General features: G+C 50.4%; 6 protein-coding genes across 6 annotated transcripts; all 6 read right to left on the bottom strand.

Annotated features, from left to right (window-relative positions):
- Positions 1-472: 472 nt before the first annotated feature.
- On the bottom strand, positions 473-765 carry NEUTE1DRAFT_116447 (uncharacterized protein; the record flags this gene model as incomplete). Its single annotated transcript, XM_009851186.1, has 1 exon — positions 473-765. One exon carries the CDS (start codon positions 717-719, stop codon positions 480-482), a length of 240 nt encoding a protein of 79 aa, XP_009849488.1.
- NEUTE1DRAFT_136295 (uncharacterized protein) lies at positions 756-1,648 on the bottom strand (the record flags this gene model as incomplete). The annotated part of the gene is made up of 2 exons (XM_009851185.1): positions 756-1,463; positions 1,535-1,648. The coding sequence occupies 2 exons, from the start codon at positions 1,646-1,648 to the stop codon at positions 756-758; spliced, it is 822 nt and encodes a 273-aa protein (XP_009849487.1).
- A 1,551-nt stretch (positions 1,649-3,199) lies between these two features.
- Positions 3,200-3,480, bottom strand: NEUTE1DRAFT_99408 (uncharacterized protein; the record flags this gene model as incomplete). Its single annotated transcript, XM_009851184.1, has 2 exons — positions 3,200-3,229; positions 3,292-3,480. The coding sequence occupies 2 exons, from the start codon at positions 3,478-3,480 to the stop codon at positions 3,200-3,202; spliced, it is 219 nt and encodes a 72-aa protein (XP_009849486.1).
- Positions 3,481-5,087: 1,607 nt separating this feature from the next.
- On the bottom strand, positions 5,088-7,517 carry NEUTE1DRAFT_121082 (uncharacterized protein; the record flags this gene model as incomplete). The annotated part of the gene is made up of 4 exons (XM_009851183.1): positions 5,088-5,826; positions 5,903-6,189; positions 6,283-6,457; positions 6,680-7,517. 4 exons carry the CDS (start codon positions 7,515-7,517, stop codon positions 5,159-5,161), a joined length of 1,968 nt encoding a protein of 655 aa, XP_009849485.1.
- A 1,228-nt stretch (positions 7,518-8,745) lies between these two features.
- Positions 8,746-9,825, bottom strand: NEUTE1DRAFT_99406 (uncharacterized protein; the record flags this gene model as incomplete). The annotated part of the gene is made up of 5 exons (XM_009851182.1): positions 8,746-8,777; positions 8,847-9,414; positions 9,452-9,455; positions 9,546-9,677; positions 9,719-9,825. 5 exons carry the CDS (start codon positions 9,823-9,825, stop codon positions 8,746-8,748), a joined length of 843 nt encoding a protein of 280 aa, XP_009849484.1.
- A 1,149-nt stretch (positions 9,826-10,974) lies between these two features.
- NEUTE1DRAFT_121081 (uncharacterized protein) lies at positions 10,975-22,577 on the bottom strand (the record flags this gene model as incomplete). Its single annotated transcript, XM_009851181.1, has 7 exons — positions 10,975-11,167; positions 11,357-11,488; positions 11,600-11,892; positions 20,777-21,747; positions 21,825-22,077; positions 22,138-22,310; positions 22,392-22,577. 7 exons carry the CDS (start codon positions 22,570-22,572, stop codon positions 10,987-10,989), a joined length of 2,184 nt encoding a protein of 727 aa, XP_009849483.1.
- Between the last annotated feature and the right edge of the window lie 338 nt (positions 22,578-22,915).

Genomic DNA, 22,915 nt, shown 5'->3' with positions numbered 1-22,915 from the left:
CTACCACCACCAGTTGAAAGTAGCAGGAAGAAAAGGCTGACAGCCTGCGACTTAGCAAAGGATAAGCTGCCAAGGTATGTGTGATCAGCAGATCAGGCTATTGGACTGGGGACTCCTTAAGGTGATTAGATGATCGCCATCAAGTGCTTCGATAGCAACACAAAGGGCTAGGGTAGCATTGATACCAACACGAAGCGACGGAAGAAAAAGGAAGTCATAATAAGGGGCGTGATATCAAAAAGAAGACGGGATGGCAATAGATAGCTTCATGCAGTGACACGCGTCCTGCGATCGAACATTAGTTGAAGATCATGGTCGACACGGAGTTGAGGTTCATTGGGCGATGGTAGATGGTGTTTCTGGTGTTTTCATGGGTGCAGTAGGTATGTGATTCCTCGGGCGGAAGGAAAGAGACGCACCTTGCTTTTTGTTCGTTTTATGCATTACTTTGGAAACCATGTTGATATTGGATATTCGTATCACCTCGTTGCAAAACCGTCCTGTGGAAACTCTGTCTGTGCCTGACCTCTTCTCATGCTTCTTCCATGTCCTCTTGGGTATCTCATTGTTGACCACGTTGTTCGGGCATGAGCCTTTGTGGTCGGACTCGGCCTTGGCGTTTGGAAGGAAGTGCGCGTCCGATTGCTCGACTTCTCGCCCACCGCCTCCCACCGCCTTGAGGCGACCGTAGGTTGTCCTTCTCTTTTTTTTTTGCCCATTTTCTCTGAAATCTCAGTGACGCTCCCATGCAGCCTTCAAAGGCCCATATCCTCATCACTATCCTCATCCCCATCGCCACCATAGTCCCCGCCCCTCCTAGCCTCCTCTTCCTCTTCCCTTCTCGTCGCCTCGGCGCTGGCCCCAATCTTCCGTACGCCATCCACCAAGCCCGCCAGAAAGGCTCTGTTCTCAGCTAACTCCATAGCACCAACGCCACGCAGGGTCAAATAGGCGTCACCAAACCCCTCCAAAGCTGAGGTACTGCTGCGCATCTTGGCTGCGCGCACCTCCACCAAGTCTCGCAGTAACGACCGCACCTCGCCAGCCGGGGCGGGCATGTCATCGCCGGCGTGCGTGAGCAAAGCCTCGGCAACCTCGAGCCAGTGGTAAGGGAGGTATCCAGCGGGGGATTCGGCGACGTTGGAAGGGAGGAAGGGGGGAGATAAGATGGAGTTCGGATCTTGTTGCGAGTTTTGTTGCGTTTGCGTAAAGTCATCGACATAGCTGGGGTTTAGCCGGCGAGCGGTGCCAGGCTGGGAGTACAGAGCGCGCGAGGGAGGAGGTGGTGGCGGGGAGAAAGCTTCGGGATCTTCTTTTGTTTCACGGTGGATGATCTCGGCAAGGGAGGCGGGATGCATCCATGCTGGAGGGACGATGTTGGCGCGGCGTTGTTTCTTGAGGAGGAGGGCGAGCCAGAGGGGCAGTTGGGCCCGATGGGGAGGACGAAGTTGTGGTGTTTTTCCCTGTCGTCGCGGTGAAAGTCAGTCACTCGATGTTTCTATGACGGGCAGAAGGCTGTTTGAATACAACTCACACCAAGCAGGTCGATGCTATCCAGGCGCTGACGTGGGACGACGGTGACCATTTCCATCTCGGCAAGGAAGGCGACCTCGTTCTGGGTCAGCCCTGGTGGCAGTGGGAGCGCCATTGTGTTTCCGTTGTTCTGTCGTTAAGTCGCAGATAAGAATATCACCTCATTGTCGCTCGGTGACAGCGTCCGCTGGAACGACTGAGAAAATGGCCGAGCGGTGATGGGGTTGGAGATACCTTATGCTGGCGCAAGCGATGGTGTTGACAGATCAAAGAATCGCGTCTCCGAGATCCTGACGTTCTGTCGAGACCAGAATTCGCGGGGCACAGTAAATTACCCACTTTAACTGTCTTACAGTGCATCCCACAGGGCTGCAAGGGGTATTCGCGGGGACCCTCAGCGCTGTTCCATGCACCTTAGTTCCATGGGTCTATAGACTCCACATTTCACCGCGCTGGCTCCCGTCATCCCGGGCCGTTGGTGATTCAGGGCCAGGTCTTCTGGGTTAGGGTTCTGCGTGTACATCTAGGTACTTCTGCACTGTCAAAAATGACGGCTTCACTTCCCTAAACACATCAAGTTTCTACCCATGTAAAGTTTATTATAAATACCTATCTTGGGCGGTAATCCATTGCCCGAGCTGCGTTTATATTCCCCAAGCAAGATAAGCCATCAGAAGGAAGAAATAGGAAACCTTTCGCCTGCAAATATAAGAACAACAGCCAGACCATGTATCCCACCATCACCGAGGTTATTCCTTATTAGTCGTCCTCAATTACTGTTTTCCCAGTCTATGCCTCCGCTGACAGTGACGTGTGAGATGGCTTTTACTAGCACAGCCAATGGGGACAGGAGAACCGCTTGACAGAAAGGGCATGTTGCTTTCCTTGGTCTTTGTGCTGAGCTATGGTTCCATCTGTCCAGGTCTGCCTAGAGGTAGTAAGCATGAGGAATTTGAATACGAAAGCAGTCTGACGGTGAAGGGTCTGAGCAGGTTTTAGGTTCATGATGTGTCTAGCTGAAGTCTGAGCCGCAGCAATGGTATCTTGACTGCGATAGGAGGAGATTCTGTGAGGCGAGTTGAATTAGAACTTTTGATGGCCAGAACCATGATTGTTGTGGCCAAACTTGAGTGATTGTAAGTGAGTCGGATGAGTGTAAGTAGCGTGGGTAAGCTGAGCAGAGCAGGTCGCTACACCTATCAGCAATATATCAAAGAAGCAGTGTTGAAGCGGTGCAGTGATCTTGTGAAACCCGGCCGGATTGTGAATATTCGACTAACTAGTTTCTGTCGATCATGACAGTGGCAGTGAAAAGGAGTGTGGAGGTTCGAGGAACAGAATGAAAAAGGAACCAAAATACTCGAAAATGACAACAAAAAGTGCAAAAATAGAAAACCCAAAATCTGAATCACCAAGCACCCACTCCTTGGGGAGTGTCAGATCCATCTAACAAGAAGGTATGAAGAAAATATCCACCACCAACACATCCGCCGTTTCCCGATAGCGGGATGAATACATCCATGAGATCATAGAAAGTCATTCGAGAGGGGATAATGCAATGCCCGCCACCCCGTCATCTTGGAAAGACCTGTACGCCAAAGAAGTCCTGTAAGGAAAACCCGTGAGTTGCCTCGTAGAGCTCTGACGGAAGATGTGAGCAGTTCGCTTAACGCTTTGAACCGCTGCTGGAGCCCTTCTGTAATTATCTCAAAGTTAGCACCCGAGCTATCTCAGTGTCGTGGAGTAAAAGAGGCTTACCGAACTGCCGTGAGAAGAGCCGCTGGACTTGGATCCAGACGATGAACCGTGAGAGGAACCACCACGGGAGCTGGAGGACTTGGAGGCAACATCCGTCTTGATGAAACCGAGGGCAGAAGAACCCATGGCGATGGAGTCCCAGTTGGTCTTCCCAGGGGAAGAGCTGTGAGAGGAAGAGTGGCCAGACATTTTGAATCTTGGGTTACTGAAGGAGGAAGTTGAGAGTAGCGATTGTGTTGTTGAACTAGTATCGAGTGTTGCCGATTGTATGAGCTGATGGGCCGATGAGCGACTGTTAAATTATTGGATCTTCAGTTGGTATTGGAGCTGTTTGAGTTGAATCATGATCCAGGCAATCTAGTTGAAGGCGTTGTCGGCCAGATATCTTTATAGGTCTTTGATCTTCAAAAACATGTGTGCCTGTGCATCGCCATTTTGATAACGCCGAGTATAGGCATAGCATACAGTACTAGTTTTGTCGAATGCCGAATGGGGGCCGCTTACAGTATGAGGAGCGACTTCTACCAAGGCCAACCGTTGAGTACTCCATTGATGTGTTTTTCTCCTTTGACTGACAGCGGAGGTGAGGCACCAAGTCCGGCCAGTTCCAAAATGGTGATCGAAAAGAGTCGGTAAAAGGAAAGTTCCACACAGCAGTATTACATGCGATTGGTCAGTTCCCCTGTCAGAGACAGTGAAGAAAGATCGCTAAAAGCATAGGCTGGTATGTGCGGTGGTGATAAAGTTGGAAAAACGCCCTATATCTTTGGCTGCCTGATTTAGGAGCCGTAACATCATGACAGCCATAGCCACATGTTTCCATTTCCCGTTCTTAGGGGTTTTAGCTCTAAATCTGCGACTGAAAGCTTCACTATCACTTAACCTGACAGAAACTGTAGATTTCTCCTCAAACCATTATTATTCAGAACACCTGGTGACTTGGATTGACTCCATCTGCTTTGAAGTGGCGGCACGTCCATGATGGATGCCACTGCTAACGCAGCAACTACAGTTTTAGCCACACAACATGTCGAGATTTGTTCGTTGAAAATGTTCAGTTCTAATTGATTCCTGTGTTCCCTCTCAGTACCTACCTCTAACAATAATGGAGGGTTCAACCTTCGCCAGATATCGGATGGCGGCAGGTTGAAGGTTTGGGGGCGTAATAGTGGCAAGCTCCGCTGGGCCGTATCAAAACCTGGTGATGACCGCTGCTAGAAGCGTCCAGTAGGGGTAATTGGCCCTGTGAACATCGTCACTGGGAGACTGGATCGGTGGTTTAGGCACCCGCTTAGTTGGTACCTACCGTACACAGTACCTTGGTAGGTAACCATCGCTGAATGCACGGACCCATGTGATTTTATCGTTTCATTCGGCGGCGTGGATGTCACGCCGACTGCACCGCGAACGGCTATTCTGGAGCGATGAAATTCCAAGCCTGTGATGTTAAGGCACGTTTTCCAAACGGAATGAGTGTAATATTGAAGCCTAGTTTTTGCTCAGGCATGCGGTGAGAGCTAGGCCGATGCATCTGTGATTGAGGAGGCTATTCCGGGAGTCCGAAGTCCCACGTTTCCGCAGCCCGAGCCCAGCACGCGCCTCAGCCCTATGATTCCACCAGTCGGTACTCAAACCATCTCAGGCATTCCTCTTGTTCGCCTTACCGCAGACGCGCTATCAAGCTTCCGCGCGCTTGTAGGGCTGCGTGTAACATCAAGGCGCAGAAGAGCCTGTCGCCATCCTAGATTTCAAGGCTCCCTGCCCTACAGGCTGCAACTGGATGTTGCCCCTGTTGCTCAACATTATTCGCGGTGTTTGCGCAATGATGGTAGCCTGCAGCATCAGTCAAACCACCATTCTGACTGTTCTACGGCTGGAGAAAGCTCATATCATCCAGCATTGCTTGCCACCATTCGTCGCCTAGGAATGACACCGGCGACAGTGCCTCAACGGGCGCGGGGTTCCCGGTCTCTGCGATCATCTCAGTAGCTGGCAGGATTTGTCCTTGGTATTGTGAATCCGAATGGTGTATCGGCGGGTGGCTTTCAGGAGCGGCAGGATTCGGCGCTGCAGTCTTGGAGAGATACCACGAACGAATCCATCGGAGCTTGTTGCGGTGCATGGACATCACTGACACAGTGTCATTGACATATTTGCGCTTTCGCCGCCATTCTTCTGCAATGGCCACGGTGTCCGCCTGATCGCACCGGTCACTAATGCGTTGCGCTATGCCGGCAAAGTCAAGGCTTTCGCCGGCGAGCTTGCTATTCCAATCCGGATCTTGCAATACAACCAGGCGTGTAGCGGTAATCAAGGAGAATGTCATGTGGCAGTAGGTGTTGAAGGGTAGATAACTGAGGTCGGCCACGGGGATGGAAGCATATGAATCCAAAGCTGCTTTGACAACATCCAGGCAGCACCACATTGCTTCTGACTTCCGGATGCCGTCAATAGATGAAACCGGCGATGACGCCATATAGACTACGGGTTCGTATAGCCTGACGAGTATGCCTTTGAAGCCAATCTCAAACGACACTTTGGGGTCCAGGTCAGCAAAGTCAAACCCATCCAGCCAGTTTCATCACCTAGTGGTCAATGTTCTTGTACGTACAATTGTCTCGAATGTTCCTTGGTACTTGCAACTTGAAATCATCTAGCTCGGCACGCAGATTTGTCATTGCCATGTGTGCGGCTGCGGAGAAGGTCACAATACCGCTCCCATCCGAATCAGGAGCTGGGAAAACCGCAATGATCCTACAAAGAATGCGATGCATTCTAATGAGGACCACAAGGTATGTGTCCGCAATGTATTCCTGCTCGGCTTCGATCTTGTCACAACAGAAGGATAAGTAGGTGGAGCAGGGCATCAAGGGGATATGTCGAAATAAGGCAGCCGTGCTATGGAATGAATGGTGTTAGAGCTAGTTCAGGAAGAGCAAGACTAACTGTAAAAGTCTGGTATTCATGTAAAGCCGAGGGGGCACAACTTACAGTGAACTGACATAGAAGCATCCGAGATAGGCCCGCATATCTTCTAGTGTATGAGGCGGCCGTCCCCGGTGGCCATTGAGACGCCTGACATCTTCCACAAACTGATTTGCACCATTGCCGTCCTGCTTGGAGGGTTTGTGGCTGTTGAGGCCCAGATCTACCACAAGACCGACTGCTAGCTGGTGCAAGGTTGTCACCCATGATTCAGCATAGTAATGAGATTCGCTCCTTTTGCACAAGACAATGCCAATGGTTAACAAGCACGGAACACAAACGGTCAGAAAAGGGTTGAATTAACAAGGAAAATGAACCAACCATGCAATGAACAGCAATATGGCTTGTAGCAGGTCCAGCCGCTTCTCCTGTTTGACAATAATATGGGTTGCAATGTACTCACGAAACCAAATCGTAAAACTACGTTGCAAAGCGGCGCTCTGGGGGGCAACAATCTGAATGATGGTCCGGAATAAGAATGGCTGCCTCTGGAAAAGGTCTTGCGCTGTTGTATTCCGTGGAATGGGCACAAACGGGAATCGAGGATGATAGTCGGTTTGGTATAACTTGAGCAAGCGATCTGCTTCACCCATGGTTATGCGCAGGTAGCCGTATGGCTGTGGAGTGATATCGATGTAAGCCGTCGGCGGTATGTAGCTATTTGTAGGCTCGGAACCTCCAGAGGAACTCAGGGCAGTAGAGGTTGGAGTCTGAAGGGTGGTATGGCTCGGAGGAGGGCAACCTTGTGCATGTTGGCCAGTACAATCTCCAAGGTGTCCATCATTGACATGCATGCAGCTCATGGGGAGTATACAAAAGGGTCGCGAGGCCGATGGCTGCTCCTGGCTTGATGTCGCCGGTGTTGGCAGTTGACCAAAGACTGTGCTGTCTGGCGCATCATGACCGGAGATAGGGGGTTCAGATGTTGTTGAAGCCGATCCTGGTGCTGAAGACTGTTGTTGAATCTGCCTTGAAGCGTTCAGGAGTGACACGAGACCGTCAATCTTTTCCTCTAGTTGGCCGACTCGAGTACCTCTTCCGCGCCGTCTTTCTTTCGCCGTGTGAGGGACCGTGCAGGGACGATGCAACCGGGCACACCGTTGACAAGCGCCAACACCCGGTTCACCAGGCCATATGCACTTGGTTTTGGACTTGTTACAGTAGACACAGGCTCGCGCTCGCGCTCTTTCTTTTGTGTCCGAGCCGTTCAGGTTGCTGCTCAAAATGGGAATGTCGGCCATGGCTGCAATTTTGTCGGCCGAGCTCTCATGGTGTGGGAAGCAAGGAACCGTCCTCGTTTGATGGTGTTGAAGTTAAAGAGGTAGCGGACTACACCCCTTCCAAACAGGGCGCCGGCGGTTTTCGGTGGGTAGGTAATTAGACCGAGCCTCTTCAGCAATTGAGAAGCGATGGAGAATCTGTTCGGGACCCACCATCAACAAGCGAAACGTCAACAGTGATGAGGAAAAGGAATGATGACTTGGTTGAGCAAGGACAAGAAGACAACCGCTGTCAGCCGTCATGAGGATCGAAGTCGGGATCGGCAAGGAATCGGCAGAAGTTGCCCTTCGCTAAAGAGGCAAGAACTACAGGCAGGGCATGCAGTCAGCCGTAAATGTGGGAGAAGGGTATCGGCCGTCGGTCCAATTTGCTTGCCGATCCGACGTGTCATCAATACAGCCCGGATACGGCTTGCTCGCATCGGTCTCAGGCCCTTCGTTACGTTTAAAAGGCCGTCACAAACCCGCAATGTGAGTTCATGATACTTTCCAGTCAGAAGATGTTCTTTGTGGAATAACCATTCGTTCTGGATTGAAACAGAAGGCTCTTCTTGGCCAGTTTGCTGTGATCAACGATACCTCTAACCAGACGTGTATCATGTAATACACGTGCACTTACCTGTATTAGACGATTTGCTCGGTGTAATATTGTTATATCACAGCCACATCAAATTGTGATTGGTTGGTTGGGTATGCCCGGCTGCTTCTGGTGGACCCGCTCACGCTTAGACACTCCTTCCCTTTCTGGACGTATAAGTCAGCTTTTGCCGTCGGCTCATCGCTGCACCTTCGTCGTCTGAAGCCATTCCTTCCTTCTTTTCGCACAACTAAGCAGGAGCAGGAGCAGAGTTTTCACGGCACGACTTTGGCTATTTTTTGGTTCTCTCGGTACTGGGGTACCTAGGTACTACAGTACTTGTGAAATCATTCAACACGCACTTGTGCAAACAGGAAAAAAATAACGAGAGCCACCAACAACGATGAATCAACTGCAGCACACAGCCATTGCTCGTTCTGGTTTGCACTTCTGAAGAGCACCGTCAACAACCCCGCATGCGAAATGTCACAGGTCGACCAGTCCACCCATCGTTAACCTAATCTATCACCCACAACTTTGCGGCCTATCTCTGAACAGTCCGCGACATCAAACCTCAAACACCACAAAGCAAGAGGCTGCCGGAGCAACACCTCACATCGCCTGACCAGGCAGCACTTTGAGCCCTAAACAGCGAATTCGGTTAGTTCCACATCATCAAAAAAGAATAGCAAGGATTGAAGAAGCTGGCTTACATGAATCCAGATCTTCATTCACCATGTTCTTGACGGCGCACTTGTTCATCGCCTGCACGTTCTGGCTCTTCAGCGGCCGGCCATTCTCGCAAGCGTTGAACATGCAGCTCGAATCCATCGCCTTCTGGAGCGAGTCTCCCTTCCATCCAAACACGTAATCCGCGTGGGTTCCGTATCCCTTGTTGACGCCATAGCTCAGCACGAAGGGGTTCGATCCGTCTTTTGGCCACATGTTGTTGAACTGGGTCGTATCCCAGAGCGTCTCGTACGCCACCTGCGGCATGCGTACCGGGTGCGATGCTGGACAGGGCCCAGCGGGAGAGAACGCCTTCTTAGCCGTGTTGTACATGTGTGACTGGTGGTCGGGCGAGTCGAGGTTTTTACCGTCCCAGCATGACGGAAAATGGTGCACTGTCATGATGCCGCCCTTACAGGGCTTAGTTGGGAAGTCAGGCAACTCGGGGAAACGCGTGTTCTTGTCAGTCAAGCACACAAAGCGCAGCCCAACGTGGCCCTTGGCGTCGTTGAGATTGTTGGTGGTGGGAGAGCTGACAGTCATACGGAAGCCCTGCATGCCCACTAACGGTTAGTTACGCCTCGCTTACGACCCTCAGCTTGAGATACCCATGGCTAACTGTTTCACTTGCAGGCTTGAACGCAGTGATCTTTTGGTTGCCGTTCGAGTAAAAGTCCTGCTACGTATAGTAGATGGTCATGCCGCCATTGATACCGTTGAGCAGTACAGAATTCTGCATGATGGGCACACGTTTGTAGGTGCCGTTGGGGTGCTTGAAGAACAGGACGGCCGTCCAGTAGTTGGAAAATTCTTCGCTGAATGTGCATTTCCACCGACAATTTGGTGGACATGTGACGACGGGAGACGGCCAGGTTCGACAAGAGGATCAAGACGTTGGATCGAAAGAGTTGAGCATCCAAAACGAAGTGCCGCTTGCGAAGGCCCGACGAGAGCCAAAGTCATCGAAAGCCACTTCATCATATTTCGGGAAATGCTTCAGCAGCACTGCACTGAAATTCTTCGGTAAGCTTGATCGAAAAGAAACACAGACGACCACCATTGAGATCTGGGGCCCGTCCGACCAACGTTTTTATCTGACAACACCAAATCGTCGGTTATCGTTTCAACTATCAAAGGCCTCTCCAGCTCTGCCGTGGATTATTGCCGTCATTACTGGATGGAATCAACTTTCTGCTATTCATCTATTTGAAGTTAAATTCGGGGTATATTGGGGTCTGATCCTGTCCGCGAACAAACTTTTGTCTGTAGGCTAAAAGGCGCCTTCACTTTCATTCGAAGACCAGCACCATGGATAACAATCGCCACAAGGGGAAGTGAGATGCAGTGGGGACCTTTCCCTGTGTCCAATGCTATTCGTCGAAGTTGATGTGCCGGTCCTTCGCCTTGACTCTTTTTCTCAAATGGTGGAGTGCTGATCTCGTCGTCTACATCGAGTGACTCCGGATTCCAAATCTATATATCCATGAGCGACCCATGACCAATGGCGCTCCTACAATCCCGATCCAGAGTCACCAGACAGGCGGCCCAAGGGTGTCTTCATCACATCGCTTTCCGGGTGATTTGTTTGGAGACCTGCCTTGTTTGGTAATTACTCTAAAAACGGCTTCGACTCAATACGGCATATTGGACAATCACGATACCGACGTGTGACGGATGGCTTCAAACGATGATTTCGAGCACGGAACTGACGGGCTGTGATCGATTATGTGTGGAAAATTGAGTTTCACATCACAGGTCATTTACATGACTCATGGCTAGCTGATTCTCACACCCGCCGGAACCGGTTCTAAGTATAGCCCTGGGTACTGTCAGTGTCTCTTCATATCCCGAGAAGCAAAGCGTATGAGGTACATTGCTTTTCCATCACTATTCCAGGGTAGCAAAGAAAGTAAGGGTGTTCAGAAACTAGAGGTATGTACGATGAATGACAAGAGTGTACAGCTTGGCTTCGAGCCGCTCCCCTCCCTACTGCAATCGCCGTTTCTCAATGTCTGTGGGAGAAGATTCATACTATCATCAATAAACAGAACCACCGAGTCCGAATCCTCATGTTACGACAGCTTGATGGCGCCTAAGCTCCTAACATCTTTGCCGGTTCATTGCTTAAAAGCTTAGAATAGCACCGACCTCCTTCGGTACGGTAGCTGCCACATTCGAAGATCCAAGAAGGCTATATGAGTACGGCGGCGAACTGGCGGTCAGGGTACCAGTGGGAGCAGTGTTGTTTGCTCCTCCAAACTCGTTGTCAATCTCGACCGCATACCCTACTTGCTTCGAGTACTCGCTAAAAAGAGGTTTCGTCACGTTCTTGAAGGCGTTGCTCTGAACTAGCACCTGCGCGCGCATTCGCGTATTAATCGCAGTCGACATGCTGCGTGGAACAACTTGTCAGTCTTTGCCTCTCGCGCATGAATTCACATCTGTGTTTCCGTAGCAAATACGATGAGAGGGGCATCGCCAGCTGGACACTTACTTCTCATAGTAGGAGTTGTAAATGTGGGCGGTGCCGAAACGGATCAAAGGACCACGGGAGCCACAATCTTTCCAGTAGTTGTTGGCATAGGTCACATGGAGGTGCCCGGTATCTTCGGAGCCGTTGTTGTCGCTGTGCCCAACAAGGGAGCTTTTCCAGTGATCATGGAAGTAAGTGCTTCACCAATCGGTTAGTTCATTTCCGACCGGCGTGCTGGGCAAGTGTAATCTGATCCAAGCTTACTGAGAGATTGTCACCCATTCGGACCCATGGGAAATATCAACAAGGCCGTCATAAAAGTCCTTATCGCGAGCCAGAGTCGAGTAGAACTCGCAGTGGTCGACCCACACATTACTGCTTTTCTCGATCGTTAAACCATCCCCGTTGTCTGCCTCCACAAAGGATGAAACGATGTTTCGAAGGATTAGGTTGCTCTGCCGGCGAAAATGAAGGCCAACACCATTGAACCCTGCGCCGGGCAAGCCAATAATCGTTTTGTTGCTGCCGATTCTGACCTTCGCATTGCCGTAGACGCGCTATTAAGCTTCCGTGCGCTTATAGGGCTGCGTGTAATATTAAGGCGCAGAAGAGCCTGTCGCCATCCTAGATTTCAAGGCTCCCTGCCCTACAGGCTGCAACTGGATGTTGCCCCTGTTGCTCAACATTTTTTTTTTCGTAGTGCCTTCCATCCCGGTGATGCGCAGGCGGAAAAACCGGGCGAGGATTTGCTGCATTGGGAGTGCAGAGCACGGGTTACAGAGTGGCTCGAGCGGCTTGCTGGGTCGGGCTTCGCCTTAGGCGAAGATATCCATCTAGATCACGTGCTCACGCGATATACCTCAACATGTAGCCAACTGATAAAACCCAATAAGGCAAAGATAATGCACAGACTGCAGAAACGTAGTGGTCAAACGCGGAACGCGAACGTGGGGTGAAACGCAGCCCCAAAGTAAACTGAACGAGAACTTCTCTCCCTTTTACAACTATTCCCAGCACAACCCGAGTTACAGGACTCGATCTTTGCGACTAGATTCGTTTCGTTCGTACGCCGCGCTATCCAACTAGGCATCACCTAGTTGCACCACCGTCGTCTACTTCCCGTCGTGTCATTACTGTTCCGTCCTCCTTTGTTTCTTTTGTGGATCTTCAGTGTCATTTCAACGTGGTGTCTACATAACGCCTGACTCAATATCATATCACTCTTCGACTTTGTTGGGGAGTTTTTTTCGCTTGCGAAGTATTGGGTTTTGGTAGTAGTATCGCGTCGGGGTGTTCTATTGGGGTGACGCGGAACGAGGAGTGGTGAGAGAATAGTACAACACTGTCAAAATGTCTACTACAACTTCAACTTCGGGTCAGAAAAAGGCCGCGGCAAAGACCTCTACCCATACTACACATCGCACCGCAGCTATCCTCTGCGCATCCACGAGTCTTGGTGGCCCATATATCGGCGGCAGCAAACCAGCAAGTGATAAGCAAGAAGCAAAGCCGGCGTTTGTTCTCGAGAGTAACCTGGGTAGCGAAGTGGACGTAACCCTCATTTGGTCGAACCCTCCTGGAAAAAGCGAGTGGGAAGGTTTCGAATTGAGATTCGACCATGGCGCCATTGACGACCTCGAGGCCGCCGGGTTCGGGGCCCGTTACCAGCCCGACGCCACAGATCCCGACAATGCTCGTCTCGAGCTTAGTCGGCAACACATTATCGTTGTGAGTTCTTACCCTCATCGATTTTTATTATGTGTACTAACCTAAAACTATGTATCAGGTCAAACTCCCTAATAAGAAAAGCGAGTACAACATCACCAAGTCCGATATCTCGGATAGCAGCGAACTTCCTCCGCCGATCCGCAAACTTTCCAAGGTTACTCGCGTCTGCATCGATCTTCTCAACGGCGGCAAGTTTTCGGTCGAAGGCTTCGGAAAGCCGTTCGCCAACCCGAACGATGCGAGTGATGGCTGGATTAATCGGAATATGCCGATTATTGGCGACTTGAATCTCCTCCATCTCCTCCGCCGTCGTAGTCTTTCCTTCATCGTCGGTAAGGCCGTTGACAGCGTCCAATTCGGGAAGACAGAGATGAAAATGCCATTACGCTACCCTTTTCCATACCCCTTTCCTGAGAGCCGACCTTTCGATATCGAATCATTCAGAGATATGATCGTGAATAACAAGGTATGTGCCGTGACATATAGTATCCCGTACTTATATAAATTACTGACTTCTTTCGTTGTAGGGACCACGGTTCCGGCCTAGTTTTGTCTTCGACGACGATGCACAGAGTGTTTGCAACACCAGTATGGCTCACATCATGGATACCTTCTGGATGTATGATGCCTCGTGTGAAATCTCCAGGACAAAGGTGCGCGCATACTTTGTTCACGTGGATGACAAAGGGCCGACTACCTCGGGCAAGACCATGTACTTGGCTGTGATTCACCTGGGCGAAATTTTTTGCGACCAATACAAGTCGTATTGGGACCGCTTGACAAAGGACCGATTGGTTTCCCTCAACCTCTGCGGCTTTCAAGGCGTTGATTCGGACAATTCTCTTGGTAAAGGCAGAATTATGCGACGTCCGGAGCTGATAGAAGCACTCAAAGATAAGCATGCCTTCGCGAGGGGCCCCCTCGCAGACGAGTTTAAGTACGACCTTATCGTCCGAGTACTAGTAAAAGACGAGCACCGAAGTTTTCTGAAGACTTTCGAGGGGCGTGTCGAGGCTGAGGCGTCATTTAAGGTTCGTTTCCATTGTATTTTAAAGGACGTGACGAGTTATTGACCATCATATTCTACTAGGCAAGCGCAGCACAGTAGAACAGTGTTACGCTCAAATTTGATGTTCTCCTCGCTGAATTGGAACGGAAGGTTATGGCCGTCGAAACTTTCCTGCCTGGGAGCGCCGCTTGCCCACCAGAAATAGAACCTGACGATGAGCTCAACTTCAAAATGGCCCTCCACCGGGATCTCATGCGCGGTACGGGTTTCTTCGACACTTTGGCCAACCCTTCTCTCTCCAACGCTATAGAAGCTATAACGCTAGGCACCGAAGCGTCATCACTCCGCTCCCTTCCACTCTTCAATTTTTTCAATATTGAAGATCAAATTTTGAAGAGAGAGATCCTAGCAGAGGCACTCCCCTCGGATATGACTAGGATGGAGCTCTACGGGGCTAAGTGTTACTGCAACGTAGCCTTGGTTAGCGCACCTGGTGGCACCGGCAAAACGACAGCTCTAAGTACGCTAACGCTCGGAGGTCTCTACTCTTTGTACGGCGGAAAGGTTTTTGGGTCGGGTCCTACCAATACGGCTGTCACCAATTTTGCATTGAGAATTTACGAAAATGGGTGCAAAGTTGTCGATAGGTACAACAAAAATGCTACGTCCACGCCTACGTCCACGCCTACGTCCACGCCCAGTCAGTCCTACCCCGTTGTTGTACGCGGTTATTCGCCCAAGGTAGAATTGATGGCTTTTATGGCTATTTTGGAAACTGGAGTTGCCAATGATAGCGCATTCAAGTCGCTAAACCCCAAGGATACGCCTCGTTGGCGGCTAGCGCTATCGCCGTCCAATTGGCTATTAGCTATCCTAAAGTCTAAATTCCTTGAGCAAAGTCAAGAACCTAGTATCGTATATACTTTACTCCCACAGCACCCTACCTACCTCCACGAGCTTAGGGGAGAGGTTGACGGGGGTAATGGGTTGGTAGCTCGCATTAAACAGCTTGCCCGTGGTGAGCTACTATGGGAAGCCTATCGTGACGGGGATAGGTTCAATGAGAAGCCTATTTTGGAGAAATGGTTGCAAAGGATTGTCGACGGTGCTGATGTTGTTATGACTACCCCGGCTACAGCACAGGGCATAGGGTTCAAAAGAATTTGGGAGGCAGCCAAAGTTATCGCTATCGACGAAGCAGGTTGTATGCATAAGGCCGACCTCTGCTCGATTTGGGGCAATACTTTAAGGCCTATTATTCTTGCCGGCGATGTCAAACAGCTCCCCCCGACAATGATGGAGCTCGAGAATAAAGACGAGGAGGGTAATTATACAAACCGCTTTGGAATATGTGGCCGTGTTTCAGCTTTGGCCTGGCTACAAGCTGCAGGGATCCCAACATTCCGGCTACTTCGGCAATTAAGGATGTGTAACGGTATGTTCGATGTAGCGAACGAACTGTTTTACTCCGATTACCCCGAGATGCCATACGGCGATTGGTGTAATGCGTCCAACAAGAGCCATTCCGTAGGCGTACAGTTCGAACAGTTTCTCGCTAGCTGTAACCTCCAGCAGCCTTTGACGCCGAGCCCGAGGGATAAGCTGCTACCCGTATTCTTACATATGCCCAACACAAAGGTATACCAGGTTGGAACATCAAAGGTTAACCGGATACAAGTTAAGGATACATTGCAATTACTCTCTAACTTCGTCGAAAAGTCTAACGCGTCCCCAAGGGATTTTGTCGTTATTTCGGCCCATAAGCCGAATGTGGATTACGGCAACAACATGTTAAAGCAATTCCCGCTGTTAGGCAACATGCCGCCTCTACAAACTGCCGATTCCTTCCAAGGCCGAGAAGGCTCCATCTCAGTGGTCATAACCGGCACAAAGGTCGGTTATAGCGCTGGTTGGGTTTCCAATGAGAATCGGCTCAACGTAATGTTGACTCGTCAGAAATCGGGTCTACTGATCGTCGGAGATAAGGATGTCACTGGCAAGCTCGAAGGTTCTAAGAAGGATTTGAGAGCTACAGAGCAGAAGGCAGGGAAAACGCAGGCCTCCTACACAAAGGACGGGGAGCAGGTGTTTTCCAATGTGAAGGCACTTCGGAAGTTGCTGTTGTACATGAAAAAGAATGGACGCATCATCCAGATCAAGAATGAGGAGGACAATGAGGATAAGGATGAGAAGCTTGCAGATGAGGAGAAGAATCTGACCGTGGAGGAAAAGGCTGCCGATGACCTCAATGAGTGGGAGGTGTGGATGAATATGTACGACGAGGAAGATGTCACTGATTGAGGGTGTGTTTAGCGTGCCGCTGCTGGTATAAGAGTGCTCTTCCCGTCTCTGTCAAGGTTGACGGGATCATCAATTAGTATGATATAATACATCAACCCACTGTCTATTTTGCTCACACTCTGTGAAGTCGTGTGCGAGGTTCTTGGTTGATGTTCGCGACGGTTGTCGTCTTTGCTTCCTTTGACGACACTGTCGTTCATTCTGGTACGCACTGTTGCTCTGTCCAGCAACCAGTTGCTCACTCTATCATTATGACTTGTGAAGCACATCTTCCCGTAACAAATTCAAAGGATATTCCTCGTGGAAATTGCACGCCGGTCGTCATTATTGAAAGCCAACCAAAGCTCATGATCAGGCATATGTTCTTGTCAGACTTTCCCAATGTAATTGGCAGCACTGAACGCAAGACATAGCTGGCATGCCCAAGAAATTCCCATGTAATTATAGTTCACGAGAATTCTTGATCTAGTATGAGAGTGCCCCGGAGTGTAACAGCAAAGCCAAGAATTGAATTGAGTATGTTCAAGCCTTCACCCCCACCGCTGCATAATGATGTCGCACAATAGCCAGTGGTCAGTTCGATACAGAAAAAGCACAAGTCAGCTGGCGGAAGTGGCGGCGGTGGTGGTTCGATCGTGAACCCGAGCAACTACGACCAGAGGTGCTCCTTCCCTCTAACACTCCGGCCGCCTCTAATTAATAGGGCATGATCAAAATTGACTACCAGCATGCCAGACTAAGCAGGCACGATGGCTCCTTCCGTTTTTCGAGTCGTGCCTTTTCGAGTTACCCTAATTTGTGGGATGCCCACCCACAACTCCAAATCCTCCGTCGTTCTCTCGTGTCTCTGTGTTGTGTTTGTGATTGTGCGTTCCTTGAAGCTATATCTTTTGTTCACGAGTCGAGCGTGTGATCCTGAGGGCTCCCGTTATTTTTATGTTTGACTTGATCTGGAGCGTATTCCCAAGAGGCAGTCGGTGTATTCAGGGCCCTGTTACTCTTCGACTTCGGTTGGGGAGTATTTCATTGCTTCGGCGTGCTGGGCTCTGAGTCCCGGCTGTCCTCGAGGGCTCTTTGTTGATATCACTACTCTTATTATTATTATTATTATTGTCATCCTCATCCTCCTCCATTACGATGGTTACGAAACGTCAAGGTGCTCGGCCTTCATCCAACCGAGCAGCAAACACCACGAAGCCGGATCCGCGCCAGCAACTCTTGAATGGCTACGTCGGTTTTATCGGGCCAGCTCGTGCCCCTCCGACAGGCCCAACCCGCGCTCGGAAGCGCTCAAAGAAGGATACTGTTGAGTTGGGGTCGCACTCCATCAAGCAGTTTTTTAACGCCATCCCTCCTACCATCATCATCCCTGATTCGGAAGAAGACGTTGATTCCTCCAGTTCCCTGTCAGCGTTTGAGTCTGATGAGAACGATAGCGATGTCTCTGATGCTGAAGAAGACGTTGATTCCTCCAGTTCTCTGTCGGCGTTTGAGTCTGATGAGAACGAGACCCCTTCCTGTTAGTTAAACGCCATCTTACTTATAAGGCTGTATGCTACCGGTGCAGGAGACTAACTGCTCTCAGCATCCAAACCATCCACTACTGCCCAAGATACCACGGCAGAAGGCAAGAAGACTCCGGCCCTGCGCAGAAGTACCAGAGTTGCAAAAAACAAGCGCCCCACGTCCTCCTTTACGCCTGCCCGTTCAAACACACCCGCCCCAAGCCGTGGCAGCCTGCAAGACAGTCCTGATACAAGAAAGCTCCTGGGACGTCAAGATGTCATCGACCGCTTTGTCAACTGCTTCCCTGGCGGCCATGAACGCGAGAATGTCTCCGGCGACGGCTGGTTGTGCGGCCTACGGGCTGTTAGTCGCAGCGTGGAACTGCAATTCGGCATAACAGCTCCTACTGTCGAGGAACTCCATGCTATCGCCCAGGGTCTCAGGATGCAGGCTAAGGAACTTCATTTCTCGGGTGATGACAACGTCAGGTCATTAGACAACAATTACAGTGTCGACCAATTGGCGTGTTTTCTACAACTGTGGTGCGAAGACCATCAGCAAGACTTGGTGCTTGGTTGCCTGATGAGTACAGGGTTGCTCAACCTCTACGATAACGACAATACCACAGCCGATACGGGTATTGTATGGATCTACAGTTCCAACAACGGGCGGGCAACGGCGGACGAATACACCGATCACTACGAAGCTCTCCGTAGGCCGATAGTCCCAAGCTCGCCGGATAGCAAAAACTCTTCCTCTTTATCAAATAAGAGACGTGAGTTCCGTTCATGACATGAGTCTCCGCAGGCAATCAGATTGCTAACATGCTCGCCAATAGCCTCAGACTTCTCCCCGTCCGCCTCCACTGCCGAGAGCTCCGCAAAGAAGCAGCGCGTTGACGAGCCACCATCCAGAGAACGTCATGCCGGCGAGCGTCCACTGCAAATCATAGCGGCAAACAACGATCCGGATCACTCTGATGACAAGATATTCAGTCTGGAAAGTCTGGTGCACAAGAGCTACGAGGCCTTTGTCGACTTTGCCGGAAAGCGCCCCTTGAGCATGAAAGAACATATTCCAACTACAGCCGTGGTCGAAGACACGTACTTCAGCCTGGATTGGAATGTCGACCCCAACCTCGGCACAATCCTCAACTCCCCAACCCCTCCCACTTTGTCGACGTTGAAGTCGTTGACCGAATTCTCCTCCGAAAATAAGAAGGTTTTTGCCGTTTATCTCTTGATCCTGGAAAAACTGGATTCGGAAGAATCGCCATTACTCTATGTTGGCACGGGAACAAACGCGACTCAGGGCGTACACCATCGATTCCGTCAGCACAACGAGGGAACTAACATACCCAAACATGCGAGACCCGCATTGCAAAGTGGCTATGAGATCACGCATAGGAAAATCTTGATATCAGCATCACTCCCAGATCCTCTTTCTGTATTCCCAACTCGCGCAGTATTCCTAGTACTTGAAACTGCCTTAACGTACGCCTTCTACGCGTATGAGGACCAAAGGACACATCCAACTTTGACAACACAGCAATGGATTGGTTCTTCGATCCCTTGGAAGGGTTTATGTTCGAACGACGCATGGGGAGATGGGCTACGTGTAGACCACCAACCAGCAGGCATAGTATCTAGGGAAGAGTGGATGGAAGTCAAACGTCAAAACAAGATCGAGTACCAACGGTTATATAAGGTCGAAAGGCTTAAACCAATGACTACCGAAAAGAGAGATGAAAGAAATAGGAAAAGAAAGGAGAAAGAGGCAAATCAGTCTGAGGCAGAGAAAGAAGCAAGACGTAAGGCCGCACGGGAGGCGCGGTTAAGGAGGATAGCAAAAATGACTACCCCAGAGAAAGAAGCCCATACGAAGAAAGGGACGGAGTCGAGTGGTAGATGGAGAAAAAACAAAAAAGAGAAAGACAAGAAAGACTAGACTATATAGTTCGCCCAAACGTGTCTGGTTTTAATTCGCCGCCTGGCAGCTTCCTCGTATTCGTGAAGTGTAGTGCTTGACGCCATCCAAGTTGACAACCCGACATTGAACGCATTTCCACCGACAATTTGGTAGAGCGACCAAAACAGTTACAGCCAAGGCGAACTTCATCGTTGTGCCGCAGTACTTGAGGAACTCGATTGTGTGCAATGAGCAGTACGTAATTCTCCTTATTGTTGAAGCGCAAGAAACATGCATTCGTCCTAAGGTTATATACTTGCTTACTCCTCTAGACATACACGCATCGCTTGTTTCCCCAAGCAAATCGTCTCACCCTCAGCGACTGGGCATTTCTGGCAGTAACCTGTAATGGTCAGTACCTCACTCCACATTATTCCGTCGCTGGCGGATAATTATCTCCATGGGTGCCCCTACAATTTAAAAACCCTTACCAGCATGATACCACAGCGTGTCTGGCGTTTCGGCATGGGCACGAATTGTTCCTGAATTATCCACCAATCCCCAACTCCTGCCAAACTTCACTTACGTGTCGTGGCATTTAACGCCTTCGATGAAGGCTTCTCCGAAACGCATCGTTACATGCAATATGGAGAACAGTGGATGGATTTGAACCAAACGGAAGATCATCCGCGACCATGGCCGACTTGACCGAGTTCGGTATGCTTCCCATTCCTTGCCCTTGGCTAGTTACGACTCAGATGTAACGCACGATGCGTCCTGGAAAGAACAACAAGATATTTCAATCTGGCATCTGGCAATGAAAACAACCTGATTATAATCAACTACTCTATCACACAAAAGAACAGTAAACCTCGATAGTAATGGGAATCCGAAGCTCAAAGCAGACTATTCAGCCCGTCATCGGTGGCTGTTCTTCTTTATATGTACCCGGGTCGTCTCCTGATCACCTTCACTCTTCAACCTCTAACCTTCATCTTGGCAATCACATCCTTCTGGATGGTAAACCAAGAACCCCAGACCTTCCACTCCTTGGTCGGGTCTGCCAACTCAATCTCGAATCTGTGCAAGAGCGTCGCACAAACCTTGTACAGCTCGAACATGGCAAAGTTCCTGCCAGTGCAGATGCGCGAACCATTACCAAAGGTCAAATCCGCCGCGTTCCATTTCTGCATGCGAACATGGAATGCCTCATCATCTTCGCCAGGCTGCTGCAGCCAACGCTCAGGACGGAAAGTATCAGAGTCCTCGCCAAAGATGCTTTTGTTACGGCTAACGACCCAAGGGTTAAGACCAACAGCGGTACCGGCAGGAACAAAAGAGCCGTCCGGAAGCGTGATGCCGCCGGCGGGGACGTAGCGCTCAAGAAGCATGGCAGCAGCAGGGTGGATACGGAGAGCTTCGCGAACGCAAGCTTCAAGGTAGGGGAGCTGGCGAGCACCGGAATAGGGGACAGGCTTGGAGCGGTCAAAACCAGCGGCTTGGATCTCCTCGGACACTCTGTTGTAGACGGAACGATTCTTGAGCATGTAGTAGAAGACAGCGCGGAGGGCGATGGCAGTAGTGTCGGCACCCGCGAGCAGGTTAACAAGCACATCACTGATGATCTGGTTGTCATCAACGAGGTCCGGATGAGTCTCCTTGGAGTCGATGAAATGCTGGAGGTAATCCGGGTTTTTGGGGTCATAGTTCTCGTCCTTGCCCTGCAGGCGAGCAACGAAGGACTGGACGGCGATGCGAGCAGGGTGGACCAAGTTGGGGGGTCCGACACGCTTGATGGGGTTCTTGTCAAGGAAGTAGTCAAGGATGGGAATCTGACCGACCGTCTGGAAGTAGCGAAGGGCGGCCTCGGCTTTCTCAATGGTCCCATCGAAGTCACTGCCGTGCTCCATGTAGCCAAAGCGACGGCTGAAGGTCACGGAGCTGATGAGGTCCCAAGCGTCTGGAGTTGAGCACGGTGTCAGTTCATCTGCTCTTTGGACACATTTATTGGTATCCGGCGATCCGAGGGAAACTTACGGTATCCGAGCCATTCGCCGAAGTCAAGTTCCTTAGGTCCACCGGGAACATTGATAAAGCGCTCCTCCACATACTTGCAGAAGTCGTTGAGAACAGCGTCGACATGGGGCTCCAGAGCCTGAACATAGCTCGTCGAGTAGTACTTGGCCACTGGACGCTTCATCTTGGCATGTTCAGTAGGGCTCGTCGTGCTGAAGATATGGTATGTGATCTTTCCATTGACGATGGCGCTGTTGTTGTGATAGAACTCGGTCTAATCATCGTTTTGTCGTTAGTTGATGGCTTTGCAACAAAGGGTTTGTCAGAAACATACCTTGAGCCATTTGCCATCAGTGCTGTAGATGGTCTTGATCAACTCGGGGTAATCGAGGTCGAGAGTGTTAGGGCCGATACGGACAATGGGCCCGTACTTCTTGTGTAGGTCATAGACGATCTCATGGTATCTGCCAGTCCGAGTCTGATAGAGTCGCCACCAATTGGTAAAACCTGGAACCAAAGAAGACAATGGTCAGCGACGTACTTCCTCACCCACACACAACGAGATTTGAGAATATCTATTTCACATACCTGCAAGGAAGGGGCCCGGGTACTTCTTTAATGGGTTCGTAGCCCACGAGATAACATACCATCCAAGAATCGACAGGATGGGAATGACAACAAGAGAGATGAATGGCGATGGGAGAGTCCTCAACGTCAGTTTCAGGACTTGCGGTTGGAGAACTCCATCTAAGCCAGCGTGTGAGTCCATGGCTACAAGCTGTAGGAGGTTGGCAGTCGATGATCAAGCTGTGTTGAACTTCTCCAGAAGGAACGTGTTCCCCGGGCTTCTTATAAAGGAAGGTCACGTCGCAGTGCGCGTGGTATTCAGGGGGGGCCTGGAAAAACAAGAGTCCATAAGAGTGGTGGCTGTCCAGGAGATGAAGAGATTGACATTCGCCAACATGTCCGGCCAACGCAACCGGAATTTTCAAAAGCCTCGAAGCCCTCCCTGCCTATCCCCATTTCGAGAAGGTTATGAATACGGACTGGCATGGTGGTGTACGTTATCAGGCCCATGGGGGTAGTATCGGCGGGGTCCTGAAGCCAGGATT

This window comes from Neurospora tetrasperma, assembly GCF_000213175.1.
Source record: "Neurospora tetrasperma FGSC 2508 unplaced genomic scaffold NEUTE1scaffold_2, whole genome shotgun sequence".
NCBI classification, from domain to species: domain Eukaryota; kingdom Fungi; phylum Ascomycota; class Sordariomycetes; order Sordariales; family Sordariaceae; genus Neurospora; species Neurospora tetrasperma.
Note: the sequence above shows the minus strand (reverse complement) of the source record. Positions and strands in the feature narration are given on the sequence as shown.